The sequence below is a fragment of the Ammospiza nelsoni genome, chromosome 6, assembly GCF_027579445.1.
Source record: "Ammospiza nelsoni isolate bAmmNel1 chromosome 6, bAmmNel1.pri, whole genome shotgun sequence".
In the NCBI taxonomy this organism is placed as follows: Eukaryota; Metazoa; Chordata; class Aves; order Passeriformes; family Passerellidae; genus Ammospiza; species Ammospiza nelsoni.
Genome location: NC_080638.1, coordinates 11657660 through 11674731, shown reverse-complemented (window position 1 = coordinate 11674731; position 17072 = coordinate 11657660). Strand labels below are relative to the sequence as shown.

Below are 17072 nucleotides of genomic sequence, written 5' to 3'. Positions count from 1 at the left end.
ACTGACCCCCAAATGCCATTCCAGGCTGCTGGGCTGGGGACAGCCCTGCTGTGTCACAGTGTGAGCTTTTAGGGCAATTTCATCTTCTTTTTTTAACTAGCAAAACCCCCCTCCCCAGCCCTTCTGTGTGCAGGCACAGACCACGATCCCTTCCCAGCTGTGGAAGCTTTCCCAAGCTTTCTGTGCAAAAGGAAAAGGGGGGTTTGATGTTTTTAATGCAGCTGCTTCTGATATTGTTGCAATTTTCCAGAGTGCTTAAATCCCTAAGAACAGCTGTCAAGCCTGGCCTGGAATGCCCTGGAGCAGGGGCTGAGCTTGGCACTGAGTGTTTTGGGAGGAGGTGTTCATAGAATCATGGAACTCTGTTTGGGAGGCAGCAGGGGATGGTTAAAAACTAAGTCCCCACCATTTCCAGTTGGATGTGCCACAAGGTTCTGCATTGTGTTGTGTCAGATGTGGGACAGAGCAGGATATGGCACTGCCACCCCCCAGGATGGCATCTACAGCAGGGAAAGGCACTTGTGTGAGTGGAAAAGGTACCAAAAAGCAGGTGAAAAAAACAGTGGTGGGGACAGATGTGACTCTACAGAAAACCCCTCAGGTGACATCCAGAAATGAGTTGTTTCTTTATTATTAAATAATTAACACTCCAGTGATTCAAAAATTCCCCAGCAGCTTGAGCTGGAATGGGAATGGGGGGCAGCCCCCCCACCCCTGGCTTGTCCCCTGATTAGCAGAGATTTTATGGAAGACTAAACACAGCCTGCAGCAGCTGAGGATCACAGCCAAGGGAACAGTGGCTGGGGAGGAGCTGTGACAGGAACTGGATGCTCAGCCCAGTGGGAGCTGGAAAACACTCTCCAGGCTGTCCTGGCCTGACCTTCATGGCATTCCAGCTCCTGCCCCATGGAACCAGTGCCTCTAAGGGGCTCTGGCATGGATGGCTCGGAAGGAGGGAGATCCAAACAGCCAACTGCTGCCACAGAGCTCGTTGGATGTGCTGGCACGAGCCCCCAGGCCCTCGGACACTTGCTGGTGACACTCATGGCTCGAGATCCTCAAGTGATGTGCTGAGGGGTGACAGGAGCGCCCTCCTACTTGTCCTTGGCATCCAGCTGGAAACAGAGACCACAGTGCTTGCCAGGGAGCATCCAACATTCCAGCCCCAGCTTCATCCCCACAGAATCCTGGAATCCCAGGATGGTTTGGCTTGGAAGGGGCCTTAGAGGTCATCCAGTCCCACTCCTGGCCATGGACAGGGACACTTGCCACTAATCTAGGTTGCTCCAAGCAACTGGTTTTCCTCCATCACTGTTGCATCAGCATTATCCCTCAGGGATTCAGAGCAGCACAAGCATCAAGCCAAGGGCTGGCTGGTTCCCAAAATGTTGGTACTGAAAAATCAAAAACCTGGCAAAAAGGCTAAGAATTCCTACTCATTCCTGCTGCATAATCTGAGGGAAGTAAGAACAACCTGGATGTTACAACTGGAACCTTGAAGCCAGATTTTATGAAGTCACGTTTGGACAATGTATGCCTAAAAAACACCATCTGTGTTTGATGTCAAATGTGGAAAAAACCTCCCAGTGGTCTAAAGGAATGTAGTAATTAACATCAGCACTAAGCTCCAAGTAATTACAAACTTGTTCCCCTGCAATTTCTCACTCCTGAAGATCCCAGAAGGTTACAGATGTGAGAATGTTGGGGGAAAAAAAGTTGATTTAAGGATTCATCACTGCCAAGTGGAGCAGGAGCAGGAATCCCACTCCCTGTCCAGCCATGGCAGCACTAGTGGGGTCTCAGCACAACTGGAGCCTCCCTTCCCTCTCTCCTACAGCTTATTGCTCCAGAGGAACCTCTGGAAGCACAGCCATGAAGGGACTGTAGAGGTGTGAGTTTCCAGCTCCTCAGAGCTGAGGGAAGTGCTCCCTGTGGAACATCCCAGTTCTGTTTTGAGGCTTTGCCGCCTCACAGCCTAGTGCTGCTGGCCAAGGGCATTTCCTGCCAGGGGCTGGGAGTAATCAGACATCTGCACCTACAGATACAGGGTTTGTCTGAGAACAAATCACACACCAGGTGATGTAACTGGAAGCTTCTCAGTCCCTGAGAGGATCACTGCTTTCAGCCCAAATCCTGTCCTTTTCCATGTTCCTAACTCATCTGGAACTGGCAGATCCACGTCTTCCCACAGACACATTCAGCCCACGGGGCTCTGCCCTGGCACACTGGCTGTGAAACAGCACTCAGGTTTGGGTTGGAATGGGGCTTTTTTTGCACTTTTCTGTGCAATGTGACCCCAGCAAGCACAAACCCACTCCTGTGCATAACTCCAGCACAGGGGCTGAGGGGGGAGCTGGGGGGTCTGAGCCTCTTCCCACCTTCTCTTTCTCCTTCTGGATCAGCGTTTGCATCTCCTCCTTCCAGCCCAGCAGCTCCACCAGCCTCTCGACGCCACCGACCACGTCCCCGAGCTCGGCCACGTCGTTGTGGCGCTGCTGCCACGCAAAGGGCCCCACCAGCTCCCGGTTGATGAGCACCCGCGGCACGGAGCTGCGCACGGCGTCGGCCAGGCTGGCAAAGGGCTCCACCTGAGGGGGGACACAGGGACAGTCACCCTGCCAGGGGAACCTGCTCCTGGCACTCTTGGCTCTGAGCAGGTCACAGTGTCACCCGTCACCTGGTGGCCTTTCCTCAGCTCTCCAGGTGTCACCTGGTTTCCAGAGGGTCTCTCAGAGCACTTCCACCCTATTTTTTACCCTCCACCCCAAATTTCACCTCCCTAACCCATTTTCTTGTCTTCTCTCAGCCCTCTCTCCCCTCTGGAGTCCCTTCAGGCCCTGTTCTCCATGTGAGTTTTTTCCCAGGGGTTTCCGTTATTGCCAGACCTCCAGGGATGTCCCGATGACGAAGAGCAGGTCTGCCATGGGGAAGTCTGTGAGGTGCAGGAGGAAGCGCGGTGGGAGCTGCTCGCCGAAGAACACTATGTCAGGCTTGACAACTCCGGTGCAGACAGGACAGCAAGGGATCCTGTCCCCCATGACATCTCCCTGAAAGGAGAGACCCCAAAACTGCCTGTCACAGGGACCCTGACCCCCTGAAAGGAGACCCCAAACCTGCCTGTCACAGGGCTTCAGAACTACCACGTGTCCTCAGAGCAACACCCAACCCCAAACCTGGTCACCTCCACAAACCTCTTGTCCCCCAGGGCAAAACAACAGGTTTGGATCTGTCATTGCTGTAATAATTAATGCCTCCTTGTGTTAATTGTGTTGATGCCCGGCTGGGCCCACTCACCCTGAAGTCCTCTCCGGGGAAGTTCCTCTGACACACCGTACAGGTGGCAGTGGCAAAGGTGCCGTGGGCTTCCACCAGCCTGTCAGGAGGGATCCCAGCCACTGGAATACAGCATGGGGGAAAGGACTGAGCCAGAGCCTCCCTGTGCATCTCCCCAGTCCTGCTTCTCCCCTCAGCTCCTGGTGCTGCTGCTGGAGCTGGGAGGAGGGAGCTTACCTCTCTCCAGCCCATCGATGTTCTGGGTGTAGAGGCGCAGGAGCAGCCCCTTGTCGTGCAGCAGCCGGAGGAAATAGTGGGCGGAATTGGGGCGGTAGTTTCCAGGATAGAGCTCCTTGGCCAGGGTGAAGAAGGGCTTGGGGTTGACGAAGAAATACCCCAGCTCAAAGATGGCCTCGGGGTAGGGGATGTTGTACTGCTCCAGGTTGCTGTACAAGCCGCTCCCGGGGGACCTGCAGGGACAGAGGGCAGCTGAGAGGGGCTGCAGGGGGGCCTGGACTGGAGACAGAATCCCAAGATCAATGAGGTTGGAAGAGACCTCCAAGAGCATCAACCTATCCAGCCTGTGGTGCATCATCACTTTGTCAAAAAGAGTGCCACGTCCACAGGAGTGTCACATCCTGCCATTCCTCGGACACCTCCAAGGATGGTGACTCCAGCACCTCCCTGGGCAGCCCCATCCAATGTTTAATCACCCTTTCCATGGACAAGACCTCAGCCCTCCAAGGACACAGAGGCCTCACCTGAAGTCGGGGATGCCGCTGGGCGTGCTGATCCCAGCGCCGGCCATCACCACCACACTCCGACATTCCTCCTTCCGGAGCAGCTCGGCCACGTCCTTCAAGGTGAGCTTCTCCTTCCCCTTGTCACCTCCCCACCTGCCCAAAATGGCTCTGGCAGCTGCACTCACACAGAAGGGCCTGGAGCTTTGGATCCTGCTCGGCACAGGGGGAAGCACAGCACTGAGAGAACTGACGGTGACTTTGGCTCGGGGGGAGAAAATCACCCCAAAATTCCTCAGAAAGCTCTTCTCTGGGCAGGATTGTGCTTGGGCTTCACTAGGAGAAAGCTTGGCTGAGAGCAGACACATCCCTCAGCAATTCTTTATGTGGGTCTAAAATACCAAGTCACTAGTATTCTTGTGAGGGTTTTTTTTGGACAGGGATGGACACAAGGCTGGACTCACTGGGAATCACCAGTCTCAGTGTTGATTTACACCCCTCTGGGGTCCAGGAGACCCTGCTGTGTCCTGAAATCAGCAAGCTTCTCTCAGGGTGATATGTCACCCTGCCCGGGTGAGCACAGACACTGTCCTGTCCCCGTTCCCCACTTGGGCTCCGTGTGTCCTTGTCCAAAGGAATCACAGCCCCGTGCCCAGCTGGGCTGGCAACAGCCATTATCATCAGGGAACAGTCATTAGCAGTTCGGGAACAGTCATTAGCGACAGGGAACAGCTTCTCCCAGAAAATTAGTGCTGCTGGAGCATGGTATTGTGCGCAGTCCAGAGCAGGCAGGGAGAGAGCCAAGAGAGCTTGGCAAGGACAGAGCTGGAAGTGTTTCCAGGCCCCAGGGTGGTCAGCTCGGCCTGCCTTGGGATGTGACAGTTCCTTTGCAGGGACATGACATTGCTTTCCCAGGGATGTGGCACTGCACTGCCTTAGCCTCCTGTCACAGGGACGTGGCTCTGCCTTCCAAGGGCTGTAACACTGCCTTCCCTGGGATGTGTGACACCGACTTCCTAAAGGAGGTGCCCTGCACTGTCTTTCCCTGCTGTCACAGGGATGTGGTTCTGCTTTCCCAGGGTTGTGACCCTGCCTTATCCTGCTGTCACAGCGATGTGACAGCGCCTTCCCGGGGCTGTGACACCGCACTGCCTTTCCCTGCTGTCACAAGGATACGGCTCTGCCCTGTCACACCGGGTTCCCGGGGGTCTGAACTCACATTCTTGGAAATCCACTGAGCTTTCCCTGGCAGATCCCCGCTCTCCGGGCTCCCAGGCCAGCCCTGGCTCTCACAGTGATGTCCCTGTTTGGACGGGGACGGGACACGCTCCATCACGGGAGCAAGTCCCATCCCAGCACCGATTCCCGTGCTCCCGTTCCCGCAGGGCTGCTCCAACCCCCAACTGGGCATTCCCCACCTACCTCCGGGCTCCGCCGCCGGCCGGCCCCGTCCCGTGCCCGCCGCACCGGGCGGCCCGTGCCGCGCTGCCGCCGTGGCAGGGCCCATGGCGCTCCCACAGGCTCCTCCAGGCTGCAAGAGAGCAGAGCGGTGCTGGGGGCGGTCCGGGGCTCCCGGGGCTCCCCCCGGCCCCGGCGCTCACCGGCCGCCAGCAGCGCCCGCGCCCCGCGCTCCATCGCCGCTACCGCACTGCCGCGAGCGCGCGCGCCCGCGCTGCCGCCGCCCGCCGCCGCTCACCCCGCCCGGGCTGGTTCCGGCGGGGCGGGCGCGGGGAGAGGCGGCGGGGGAAGGCCCGGGGCTCGGCGGCGCGGCGGCGTTGCCGTGGCGACCGCGGGGCGCGGCGGGAGCGGCGCGGGGCGAGTGCGCGGCGGCGGCGGGCGCGGGGCGTTACGGTACCCGGCGGGCCCCGCGCGGCCGGAAGTGAGTGCGCACCGCGGGGACGGCGCGGCCTCCTCGCTCCGCTCCCGTCCGGCCCCGACCCGGCCCCGGCCCCGGCTCCGTCCGGGCCCCGCCGCCGCTGCCGCCGCCATGAAGGACGTGCCGGGCTTCCTGCAGCAGAGCCAGAGCGCGGGGCCGGGCCAGGCCGCCGTGTGGCACCGCCTCGAGGAGCTCTACAACAAGAAGTGAGCGGGGACGGGGTGCGGGGGGATCGCCCGTCCCGGGTCCCGCTGCCCTCCTCCCTTCGGCCGAGGGGCCGGGCTGGGCCCGCGTCCCTTTAGCCGCCCGCCCGGGGGGTGACTCCGGCGGGGTTTGCCCCTGCCCCAGCCCCCGGCTCACCCCCGGTCCGCGCCCTCGCCAGTCCCGGCTCGGCACGGCCCGGGATGGGGTACGGTTCGGCGGCGCTGGGCTCACGGCGCTGTTTGTGTCCCCAGGCTATGGCACCAGCTCACTCTGCAGGTGCTGGACTTCGTGCAGGACCCCTGCTTCGCCCAGGGAGATGGGCTCATCAAGGTGAGCAGACTTTTCCTATCTCTTTGTACCGGGAAAAACTCAGCCTGCGGCTTCTCTCTTCCCTAATTCTCTCGGAGAGTTATTGACCTGGGTGGGTTCAGCTCCTGGGGTGTTTGCACTGGTGGCTGTGTGGAAACTCTACTGAAGTTAAATGTCTCAGGTTCAGAAACTTCAAAGTGGTTCTTTACCTCACTTAACTAAAATTTTTATTTTTGGGAGTTGCGGAGAGTTTTTTTTTCGCTACATATTTTAGCAAGAGCTTTGCAAGTGCAGGATGGGTGTTCTCTGGAAGAAGCCTATGAGGATAGGATTAGCTAAAATGAGTAGTTCTGAGTTCTGAATAGTGCTGGAATTTCTGTATGGGTTGCCCGACTTTCCGGAAAAATCATGGGATTGAGGGATTTCAGTGGTGTGGGTTGGAAGAGACCTTGAGGATCATCATGTTCGACCTTTCCTGGAAGGGACACCTTCCACTTGCCCAGCTGGCTCAGAGCCCTGTCCAGCACTTTCCAGGAATGTTCAAATGAGCTGGAATAGAGAGGAAATATGGCGAGAAGCCCTGAACTGAGGTGTCCGTTGCCCTGAGTGTCCCTGTCTTTGTCCCTGCAGCTCTATGAGAACTTCATCAGTGAGTTTGAGCACAGGTGAGTTACTGAGGGCCACCTGGGGGGGCTTGGGGGTCACCTGGGGGGCTTGGGGGCCACTTGGAGGGGTGCTGACTCTGAGCTGCTCCCTGCAGGGTGAACCCCCTGTCCCTGGTGGAGATTATCCTGCACGTGGTCCGGCAGATGACAGGTGCGTGTCCTCCCCTCTTCCCTGTCCTGTTGTGACCTCTGGAAGGCGGCCAGGGATGGGTCAGTCTTGGATGGGAAGTTGTTGTGCTTCTGCTGCGCTGGGGAGGGAAAGTGCTGGCTTAGCAAGCTTAGGTTGTTGTTGATTGCTGGAGTCGGAAGTCCAGAGCTGCCCTGGAGAGGGGGATGGTGGGGAAAAGCCCAGCTTACCTGCCAGCAGCTGCTGCAGGCTGAGGGTACACCATGGAAAACCCATATTCCAGCATCAGGAATCCTGTCAAAGGTGGTCTGGTAGGTGAGGTTTATCTGTATGAGAGCTGCTCGTTTAAATCTGTTTTTCCCTCTACTCCAGATCCCAACGTGGCCCTGACTTTTCTGGAGAAGACCCGGGAAAAGGTATGTTGGAAGTTGTTCCTGCTGAGTTCCTCCTCAGGCCAGGAGTCACTGGCACGTGTGTCATCTGTGCTGGAGAGCAGCACCTTTCCACAGGGATTTGAATGCAGGAATATGGTCACAAGTGACGTTTACCCAGCCCCTGGAGCTGAGCACACCTGGCTGCAGGTGACACTGAACAGGTCCCTGTGTCCCTGCAGGTGAAGAGCAGCGACGAGGCCGTGATCCTGTGCAAAACAGCCATCGGGGCCCTCAAGCTCAACATCGGGGACCTGCAGGTCACCAAGGTGAGGGGTGGCCTGGGATAAGGGGCGTTTTGGGGTGCTGTGACATTCCTTGGTTATCCCAGCTGCCAGCCCTGAGGGGCTTTTGAGCTCACCAGGATGTGCGAGCTGCTCACAGCGACCTGCAGTGTTGTTGCCTGAGTGAAGCACGTGGGGTTTGTCATCCTTGGCTGGTTTTAAAACCGTCTTTTAAACCCAAAATGGTGTTTTTCAGGCAGGGCTGTGATTGTCTTTGCAGGGGTCCTAGGACAAGGGAAGAGACAAGAATCTTGACTCCACGTTTCAGAAGGCTAATTTATTATTTCATTATATATTTTATATTAAAAGAAAATTATATATTGGAACTATACTAAAAGAATAGAAGAAAGAATTTCATCAGAAGGCTTGAAAGGCATAGAAAAGGATGAATAACAAAAGCTCGTGACTTTCAGAGAGTCTGAGCCAGCTGACTGTGATTGGCCATTAATTAGAAACAACCAACATGGACTAATCAAAGATGCTGCATTCCACAGCAGCAGATAATTATTGTTTTTCTTTTCCTCTGAGGCTTTTCAGCTTCTCAGGAGGAAAATCCTGGCAAAGAAATTTTTCAGAAAATGTCATAGCAACATGAGGCAGCTTTGGTTCTCTTAGAGCAAGTGCTGAGGGATGGGTTTGGGTTGGAAAGGATCTTGAAGATCACCCAGTCATGGACAGGGACTCCTTCCACTATCCCAGGTTGCTCCACCCTGGCCTTGGACACTTCCAGGGCTGGATCAGCCTCAGCTTCTCTGGGCACCCTGTGCCAGGGCCTCAGCACCCCCACAGGGAAGGGAGTGGGAGCCATGGTGGCTTTGCCCGGGATGTCACCATGGATTCCTCAGGAAGGCTGCCATCCTCAGAGCTGTAAGAGGCAGGTCTTGTCCTTCCCAGGAGACCATTGAGGAGGTGGAGGAGATGCTGAACACCCTCCCTGGGGTGACATCCGTGCACAGCCGCTTCTATGACCTCTCCAGCAAGTACTACCAGACCGTGGGCAACCATGCCGCCTATTACAAGGATGCGCTGCGCTTCCTGGGCTGCATCGAGGTCAAGGACCTGCCAGGTAACTCCTCCCCAGGGGAAATCCCACCTTCCACGCTCTGCCTCATGCCCCCAGCCCAGATAAGTGCCCTGGCTGAGGTTTTCCCTCTGTGTCGTTTGGCTGTGCTGTGCTGGATCCGAGGTGTGGCTGGACTGAGGAGTGACCCCTGAGGAGCTGCTCCTGAGTTGCGCTGCAGGAAAAGGGGGAATGCTCCTTCCAGAAGGACAAGTTTGTTCCAATTTCCAAAAATCTTCAGTCTGGATTCAGAAAAGCAGCCCTTTTGTGCTGTGGTTGCTGCAGGCTCCTGAATTTCAGATGGTGTGGAGGAAGATGAAAGCTGGGAATAGTTTAATGCTAGTGTAGGTGAGGGAGGGCTCAATGGAGCTTTAAGTGGTCCTTTATCCAAATTATTTTTGGCTTTATATTTTTTTCCTATCCCAATTATTTTTGGTTAGGGTATTTTTTTATCTGTAATGGTTTTGGTTTGGGTATTTTTTCATCCAAATTATTTTATGTTTTGTTTTTTTTTTTTCCCAGTATCAGAGCAGCAGGAGAGAGCCTTCACCCTGGGGCTGGCCGGGCTGCTGGGAGAAGGCGTCTACAACTTTGGGGAGCTGGTGAGTGCTGCCACATCCCTTCATCCCTGGAGCCCCAGGAGGTGGGGTTCCCCTGCTGACAGCCCCCTGCCTGTCCCTGCAGCTGATGCACCCTGTGCTGGAGTCCCTGCGCAGCACAGACCGGCAGTGGCTCATTGACACCCTCTTCGCCTTCAACAGCGGCAACGTGGAGACCTTCCAGGCCCTCAAGTCGGCCTGGGGGCAGCAGGTGAGGGCTCTGGGGCTGCTCAAGGCCCAGGCTTGGGAGTTCCACCTGACTCTTGGAGTCTGTGGGCTTTTTCTTAATCAGCTTTACCTCATTCCTGGCTCTGGAGCACTGGTACAGTTCTGGTCGGAGGCTAGGAGTGGTTATTCCATCTCGATACACATCATTAATTTTGTTTTGGCTTCCCTCTGGACTGCTTCCAGTGGAAAACAATGGGTTTCCCTCCTGTTCTGGGAAGTGTGGGGGGAAATAGTGATGTTGGATGTTACCTGCACTGGCTACAGCAGGAATCACTGGCATAGCAGTGGATTTGTGAGTTCACTGGCGCTTGGATTGTTTTCTGGAACCGTTCCTGGCTAGTGGGTCGGTTGTGGTGGCCTCCTTCCCCTTAAATGAACCCTGCCAGGGATTTATTCCTGTATGTAAAGCTGTTCTGCCCCAGGATGGGGAGAAAACGTAATCCTGACCTGATTTGTTGTCTTTTCTCCCCTCACAGCCCGACCTGGCTGCCAACGAAGCTCTCCTGCTGCAGAAGATCCAGCTGTTGTGTCTCATGGAGGTGAGTTGGGATGTGCTCAGTGTGTCTGGTCACCCACCCACAGGAACTCCTGGATACAGGAAGTTCAGTGAGGATTTGGCCTGTAGATGGAGCCACAAGCAGGTGCCATGAGGGAAAACGCCTTGTGCTGGGCTGCTTGTCCCTAACTCCAGGGGGACTCTTGTGTGGAGTGCCAGGACAAGGGGGAATGGCTTCTCTGACAGAAGGTTAGGTGGGATATTGGGAAGAAATTCTTCCCTGTGGCGGTGCTGAGGCCTTGGCACAGATTGCCCAGAGAAGCTGTGGCTGCCCCATCCCTGGAAGTGTCCAAGACCAGGTTGGACAGGGCTTGGAGCAGCCTGGGATAGTGGAAGGTGCTCATTCTGTGGTATGGAGGAAGGGGAGAGCAATCCTTCAGGGATGGTGTCTGCAGTATGTTCCAGGATAAAAAAAGGCTTTTAGAACAGATTTCAACATCTTTGTTTCCCAAGGACTGAGGGTCCTTTCCCTGATGGATAGCCTGGACCAGTCCCTTCCTGTCACTGGAAGGCTCTGTTGTCACCATGCCAGTGTAAAACGTTCTTGTTTGACTTATTTTGATTAAACATGAGAAATGCAGTTTCCAGTGCAGAGTGAGACTGGGCAGGGCAGTTTGGGGGAGGCTCTGTGAGCTGTGGGAATCCCTAAAACCCTGTGGGGATTGTTTTTTATTATTTTTTCCCTGGATCCAGATGACTTTCACCCGCCCGGCCAACCACCGCCAGCTCACCTTCGAGGAGATTGCCAAGAGTGCCAAAGTCACCGTCAACGAGGTGAGTTTGGGGTTGGACACCCTTGGTCATGTCCAGGTTCTGGAGCTCTGACAGTGCCTGGATAGACACGAACCACACAGAATCCCAGAATCATTTGTGCTGGAAAAAAGCTCTGAGGTCATCGGGCCCAACCTGTGCCCGGAGCACTGAGTGCCACATCCAGTCATTCCTTGGGCACCTTCAGGGAGGGGGACTCCACCACCTACCTGGGCAGCCCTTCTAATGCCTGGCAGCCCTTCCCATGGAGAAATTCTTCCTGATGTTCAACCTGAACCTCCCCTGGTGCAATTTCCTTTTGTCCTGTCACTTGCTCCCTGGGATAAGAGACCAGCTCCCACCTGCTGCTTGGGGACAGTTGGGTTCTTTTGGCTTTTTCCAAATGCCTTTTTCTTCCTTGGATTTCAGAGAAAAGAAAATAACTCTAGTTTTTTAGGGGGAAAAGAACTAAAAAAAAAACCACCCTAAAATGCAGTTTTAGGGAAAAGTTCTAGGGATAAGAGCTCGTCATTGCCAAGGTACTGAGTCTCGAGGCAGTTCTGTCCCCTGGAAGGGGACAGCTGTGAGAGCTGCTGCCCTGGATTCTGAGGGGATCTCATGTGAAGATGTCAAGTTTTATTCATCTCAGGGGGAGAATGGGGTGGTCTGGGTCATTTCCCAGGATTATCTGTGTTGCCAGGTGGAGCTGCTGGTGATGAAGGCGCTCTCAGTGGGGCTGGTGAAGGGCAGCATCGATGAAGTGGACAAGAGGGTGCACATGACGTGGGTGCAGCCACGGGTGCTGGACCTGCAGCAGGTAATGGCCACCAGCTCCAGCTAGGCTGGGTGAGGTCACCTGGGGTGAGTCATGGCTTGGGAATGAGCCTCCCTGGGGGCTTGGCTTTGCCCCCGGGGTGTTTCACCCAGAAACCTTCCAGGGGGTGGGACAGGACAGGGCTGGCACCTCCCTTGTGAAAGCCACACAAACACTATGGAACACAGAAGCCATGGCTGTGTGTTCCAGAAGGACCCAGGCCTCATTCCTGAATGCATGAAACAACCTCTGGGAGTTTCAGGGATGTAGGAGGCACATTCCTTTTGGGAAGAGAGAAGTCCAGTATATAATGGAGCTGTTGAGCTTCTCAAGTTCATCCTTGTAACACTTAAGGAGACTGTGCAGGGTGTCTTTACCTTCAAACCCAAAATAAGTGCCTGAAATTCCACTGCAGACAATTCCTGTGGTGCATTTCAGTTTAACCCCTGCTGATGTGCTGGTAGAAGCTGTTAATCCCAGAATCCCAGGATGGTTTGGGTTGGGAGGGACCTTAAAGCCCATCCATGGGCAGGGACACCTTCCACTAGACCAGGTTGTTCCAGCCACATCCAGCCTGGCCTGGAACTCTTCCAGGAGTGGGGCATCTCCCTTTCTCAGTGTGTGGGGCTCTGAGGGATGGTTTGAGCTCTCAGGTGTGAGAAGGAGCCTGTGAGCCTTCCCAGGAGCTGAGGCACTCTGTCCCTGTGGCCTTGCCTTGCAGATCAAGGGGATGAAGGATCGCCTGGAGTTCTGGTGCACGGACGTGCGGAGCATGGAGATGCTGGTGGAGCACCAAGCCCATGACATCCTGACATAGAGGAGAGATTCCTGCTGCTCCTGAGGCCAGCAGCACTCAGAGCACTGACTGTACTGAATCCTTGGAGGGGTGGGTGGGCAGAGCAGGAGCAGCCTGGGATGCAGTGAGCAGGAGGATGTGGCCTTTTGCTGTGTGACCCTTTGGTGCTCGAGCCAAGCTTTCCCTCTGCTGGCAGGAGTGGCTCAGGGGGCGTGGATCACTCCTGATCCCTCCTGCCTCCAGCTGCTGCGGGAGGGTGGGATCCTAGTGCAGGATCCAAGGGGTCTTGGCCTTAGGGGACACAGCCTGTCCTGCTGCCCTCTCCCCCTGCCCCTGCAGCAGCCTGAAGCAGCATTCCCCAAATCATCTTCCCCAAATCCTCTTCCTCCCCTGGCCCTGCTTCCCTCCGCCCCTCCTCATCTGCAGCAGAGGGAGTGTTTGCTCATCCAAGGGTTTTCCCGGGATTCCTGGTTAGTGGGTGTGTCCATACATGAGGGGTGGGTGTCTTTCACCAACGCTTTGTGCTCAGGTGAGGTGCAGCGGCATTGCCGGAATAAACGTCTCTGCCTTCCCTTTTTGGGAATTCTGTGTCATCTCCATCCCTGGCAGCTCAGCTGCTGATGTTGCCTTTAAAAACCTGTTTCTGTGGTCAGGCCTTGCCACTCCTGGGATTCAGGAGCTTTCCTCACCAGTTTGGTTCTCTGGTGTCATTAGCAAATGGCACTGCTGGAATTTCTGTGCTTTTCCTGCTTTGGCTGAGGGTGTAAATCCAGCAAGAGAAAGAAGGGAGCATGGTGCAGAGATGCCTCACACAAGGGAGACAAACTTTGGAAAACAGGACAAAATGGAATTGCTGGAGTCTGTCCCTGCTCACCTTCCTCCTGCTGCTCTCCAGGCCCTTCTGGCTGAAATTCCCCCTTGGATGGGGTTTTTCAGTGCCCAGTGCCTGCCTCTTCCCTGCCCAGCCACTTGGTTTGATTTGCCCAATTCCTGCTGCATCCTGTCTTCCAAGGCTTACTCCTGGTGCCACTTTTACTGACTTCAGGAGAGCATGTGGAAGAAGTAGGTGTTCCAATCAGGAAAATACTCCCTTTATTTCATAGCTGAGGACAGGAGGAGGCTTTAAGGAGCACAGTCTCCTTCCCAGTGCCATGTCAGATCTCATCCTCATTCCCAGGGCTGTTGCTACACTTTAGGGAATAAAGGAAACCACTGGAGTCACTGAGTTGTGGGGCTGCTGCTGCTTGAGATCAGCATCCAAAACCCAGAATGTCACTGTGGGAAGCAGTACCAACTTCTCCCAGGAGCATTCCAACAGCTCCCATGCTGTGGCTGCGCTCTCCTGGCTGTGAAGCTCTGAGCAGCTCCTGGGAATGAGGGTCAGATCTGTGGAACTGTGACAGCTCCAGAGGCTTTTCCAAGTCACCTGGAAGTGCCCCTCGCTGCCCAAACCTTCCACGTGCTGGCTGCTTCCCTGGCACAGGTAATTTGGGATGTGGTGGGTGCAGAGGCCCCTCCTGCAGGGCAGGGAGTGGGCCGGCATGCAGCCCCCAACCTGTGGCACCCTTTTAATGTCACTTCCAGCCTTTGGGTGTTTTCCTGCTAGGAATTTGCCTTGGAATGGTTTCCTTGCTTGTGCTGGGAGAGTGACTTGGTGCACACAGTGCTGCAGGTGTTAGAGGCTCCAGAGGGAGTGTGCCTTCCCATGGGGACCTGCTGGCAGCCCTTGAGGGAGTGCTGCCATCAGGACAGCGGGCACAGCTCTGGTTACTTCCCTACAGGATGGAGCAAACCCAGTGAGCCCTTGTTGGATGCAAAGGTGGATTTTAATGAGCAGGTTCAGGGGGTTCCATCCCTGCAAGGCTCTGTCCCAAGGCCTCTTCCCTGGGGATGCTTTCAGCAGGGATCAGGTTGCTCCTGCCATTCTTCACTCAGGCCTGCTCCTGTAGTTGTAGATGTTGCTCAGGACCCAGGCTGTGGGCACCAGGAAGGACAAGAACGTCAGGCTGAAGGCCACAGCTTGTTCCTGAGGGGGACAAGGAGCAGGAATCAGTGGCATGGCTGTGCCACGGCTCACAGGGCTCCTGAAATGGCTGCGCTGCTGCAACCCAACACCACCCCCAGCTGGCTTCCCTGTGCTCTTCCCAGCCCTTGGCACCTGCCCTGGGACTGTGGAGGGAGCTGTGGGGAGCAGAGCTGTTCCCACTGGCTCTGGATGGGGCTGGTGCTCTCCAGGTTTGTTCCTCTGGGACACTGGAGCAGGGTATGACCTTGAGGCGGCGGCCAGGGCCTGCAGTGTTCCTGACTTTCAGGTGACTTTGGGATGGGAATTGCAGCCAGCAGCAGCCCCTCATTTCCCTAGTGCAACCAGGACAGCATTAACATCCCACACGGGCACCTTCCTTTGATTTATTTGCCTAGAAAAAGCCTCTCCAGGCTTCTGCAGCTCCTTGCTTGAAGACCTTGGAAAGGCAGCAGAGGGAAAACCCCGAATAAAGAGGTGATGGGGGAACCAGGCAGGATTTTGGTGGAAAGCTCCTTTTTCCCAGCTTGTTTCACCCAGCCTGGAGGGTCTGGTTTTGGGGGGACTGTCCCCACAGGGGGGCTGTCAGAAGGACCTTGGGCTCTGTCATGGTTTAGGCCTGGCACAGAGCCAGTGCCCCCATGAGAATACCCTCTCCCTGGGGTCTGCTGTGAAATGTGACCAGGAGTGAACAAAGCAGGCTCCAGCTTAGAATGAGACGATTGGGGGACCCCCAAACCTCAAAGGTTAAAAAAGGGGCTGAAAGGACAAAGCCAAACAGAAGCAGGAGCTGGTGGGGAGCAGGGCATGGACACTGTGGGGGTGTGGGCTGGAACCTGAGGGCTCATTCCTTCTTTTCCTCCCCCTCCCCTTTTGCTTCCACCCCTTCCCAAACAATTTGGCCCTGACACAGAGGGTTTGGGCCCCTCCATGTGGGCTGTTCCCACGTTTTCAGCCCCCCAGGATACTCACACCAGGAGAGATGGGGTGCTCGGGGGGGTGGGAGCGGATCTGTGCCCGGGGGGCCCGGCTGATCCGGAGTGCGGCTGCCAGGAGCTGGGAGCCCCTCTGGAAACCCCTCATGGCGCTCTCAGGGCGATCCCGCTGCTCCTCCTTGCTCTGCAGCTGCCCAGCTTGTCACTGTCACTGCTGCCACCACCCCCTGCCACTCCTTGGCACAGCTCCAGGGCACAGGGAGGGACAGCCTGACACAGTCAGGTTTGCCCAAGTTGATCTCTGCTTCTACCCTTAATTGTTTTTGGATTTTTTTCCCATTAGCACTGCCCAGGACTCTGAGACAAAAACAATCCCCAGCCAGCACAGGGGGATACTGAGAGACTCTGCAGGGGAGCAGAGACCTCCTCTTGGAGGAGCCTTTACCCTTAGAGCAAAATTCTTCCTTTGGAACAGAACTCTCTTCTTGTACATCCTTTTCTGTGGGCTTTTATAAACTTTGAAACACTCAAAGCACCATTCAGTGAGAAAGGGCTCACTGGAAAGGGCTATTTCCAAATTCCTCTGATAAAGGGAAGGAAGTGGGGTGCATGCCACTGGGATCAGCTGGGGAAGGAACTGCTTGTCCCTGAGTGCTGGTGGCTGCTGGAGGGCGCTTCCAGAGCCCCAGAACCCCTATGGATGCCCAGGGGATGGATATTCCTGCCCTTGCCATGGACTCAGCCTATGCTGGTTGCGAGGAACCAGCCAAAGGGGAGATGAATCCTGCTGGGGCCCAGCTGGGATTAGACCCTGGAATAGCAAAGGAGTAGAGCTGGGAGCAAGTGTTACTGCTCAGGCTTGGGATCCCAGCCCTGGATCCCTGGGGCATTGGCAGCTGCAGGACTGACCCAGCCAGGCTCCAGGGGGCTTTTCCATGGATTTTCAGCACAGGACAGATGTGTTATGCCAAGTGCTGGATCCCGGTGAGCCCCTGAGGCTGCTCAGAGCAGCCAGTGGCACTTGGCTGCAGCTCCAGCCCTGGATCCCTGACCCACGAGCATGGCACCAGCTGGAAGGGGCTGGGAAATCATGCCAAAGCCAAAGTCCAGATGGAATTTTTGTCCTCCCTGGAAACGGGAAAGGGTCAGAGCATGGCTGGGGGCACGGGAGGTCAGTGGGGTGTGCTGCTAACCCGGCTCTCTGCCACCGGCGTTGGGATCTCAGCTCATCCGACTCGGTTTTCCCCTTTCAGTTCCTCCTCCTCCGGCACAGGGCAGCCCCAGGAGTGCCGCGCTCCCTCCCGGGCACTCAGCTCAGCTGGACAAACACCTGCGTGCCCAGGATCATTTTTCCAACTATTTCTTTTTAAGGAGACGGGGGGGAAAAAAGTGATTTCCTTCC

At 55.9% G+C, this 17072-nt stretch overlaps 2 protein-coding genes and 1 long non-coding RNA gene across 4 annotated transcripts; 1 reads left to right on the top strand and 2 right to left on the bottom strand.

The window, feature by feature from the left end:
• Positions 1-607: 607 nt before the first annotated feature.
• SIRT3 (sirtuin 3) lies at positions 608-5767 on the bottom strand. 2 transcript variants are annotated; one of them, XM_059474490.1, is made up of 8 exons: positions 5710-5767; positions 5436-5544; positions 4035-4226; positions 3511-3743; positions 3295-3395; positions 2886-3047; positions 2379-2588; positions 608-1115 (listed from the first exon to the last, which is right to left on the bottom strand). In XM_059474490.1, the coding sequence occupies exons 3-8, from the start codon at positions 4079-4081 to the stop codon at positions 1095-1097; spliced, it is 774 nt and encodes a 257-aa protein (XP_059330473.1). In that variant the 5' UTR covers positions 4082-4226; positions 5436-5544; positions 5710-5767; the 3' UTR covers positions 608-1094. The 2 variants fall into 2 exon arrangements, with proteins under 2 accessions (XP_059330473.1, XP_059330472.1); XM_059474489.1 differs by lacking the exon at positions 5710-5767 and adding an exon at positions 5615-5652.
• A 128-nt stretch (positions 5768-5895) lies between these two features.
• On the top strand, positions 5896-13295 carry PSMD13 (proteasome 26S subunit, non-ATPase 13). The gene is made up of 13 exons (XM_059473990.1): positions 5896-6095; positions 6345-6423; positions 7033-7067; positions 7163-7218; positions 7567-7610; positions 7808-7894; positions 8804-8975; positions 9492-9571; positions 9654-9779; positions 10273-10335; positions 11046-11126; positions 11803-11919; positions 12638-13295. Exons 1-13 carry the CDS (start codon positions 6001-6003, stop codon positions 12731-12733), a joined length of 1131 nt encoding a protein of 376 aa, XP_059329973.1. The 5' UTR covers positions 5896-6000; the 3' UTR covers positions 12734-13295.
• Positions 13296-14516: 1221 nt separating this feature from the next.
• On the bottom strand, positions 14517-15900 carry LOC132074690 (uncharacterized). Its single transcript, XR_009418633.1, has 2 exons — positions 15708-15900; positions 14517-14738 (listed from the first exon to the last, which is right to left on the bottom strand). It is a non-coding gene; the product is annotated as an uncharacterized LOC132074690 (long non-coding RNA).
• Positions 15901-17072: the final 1172 nt, after the last annotated feature.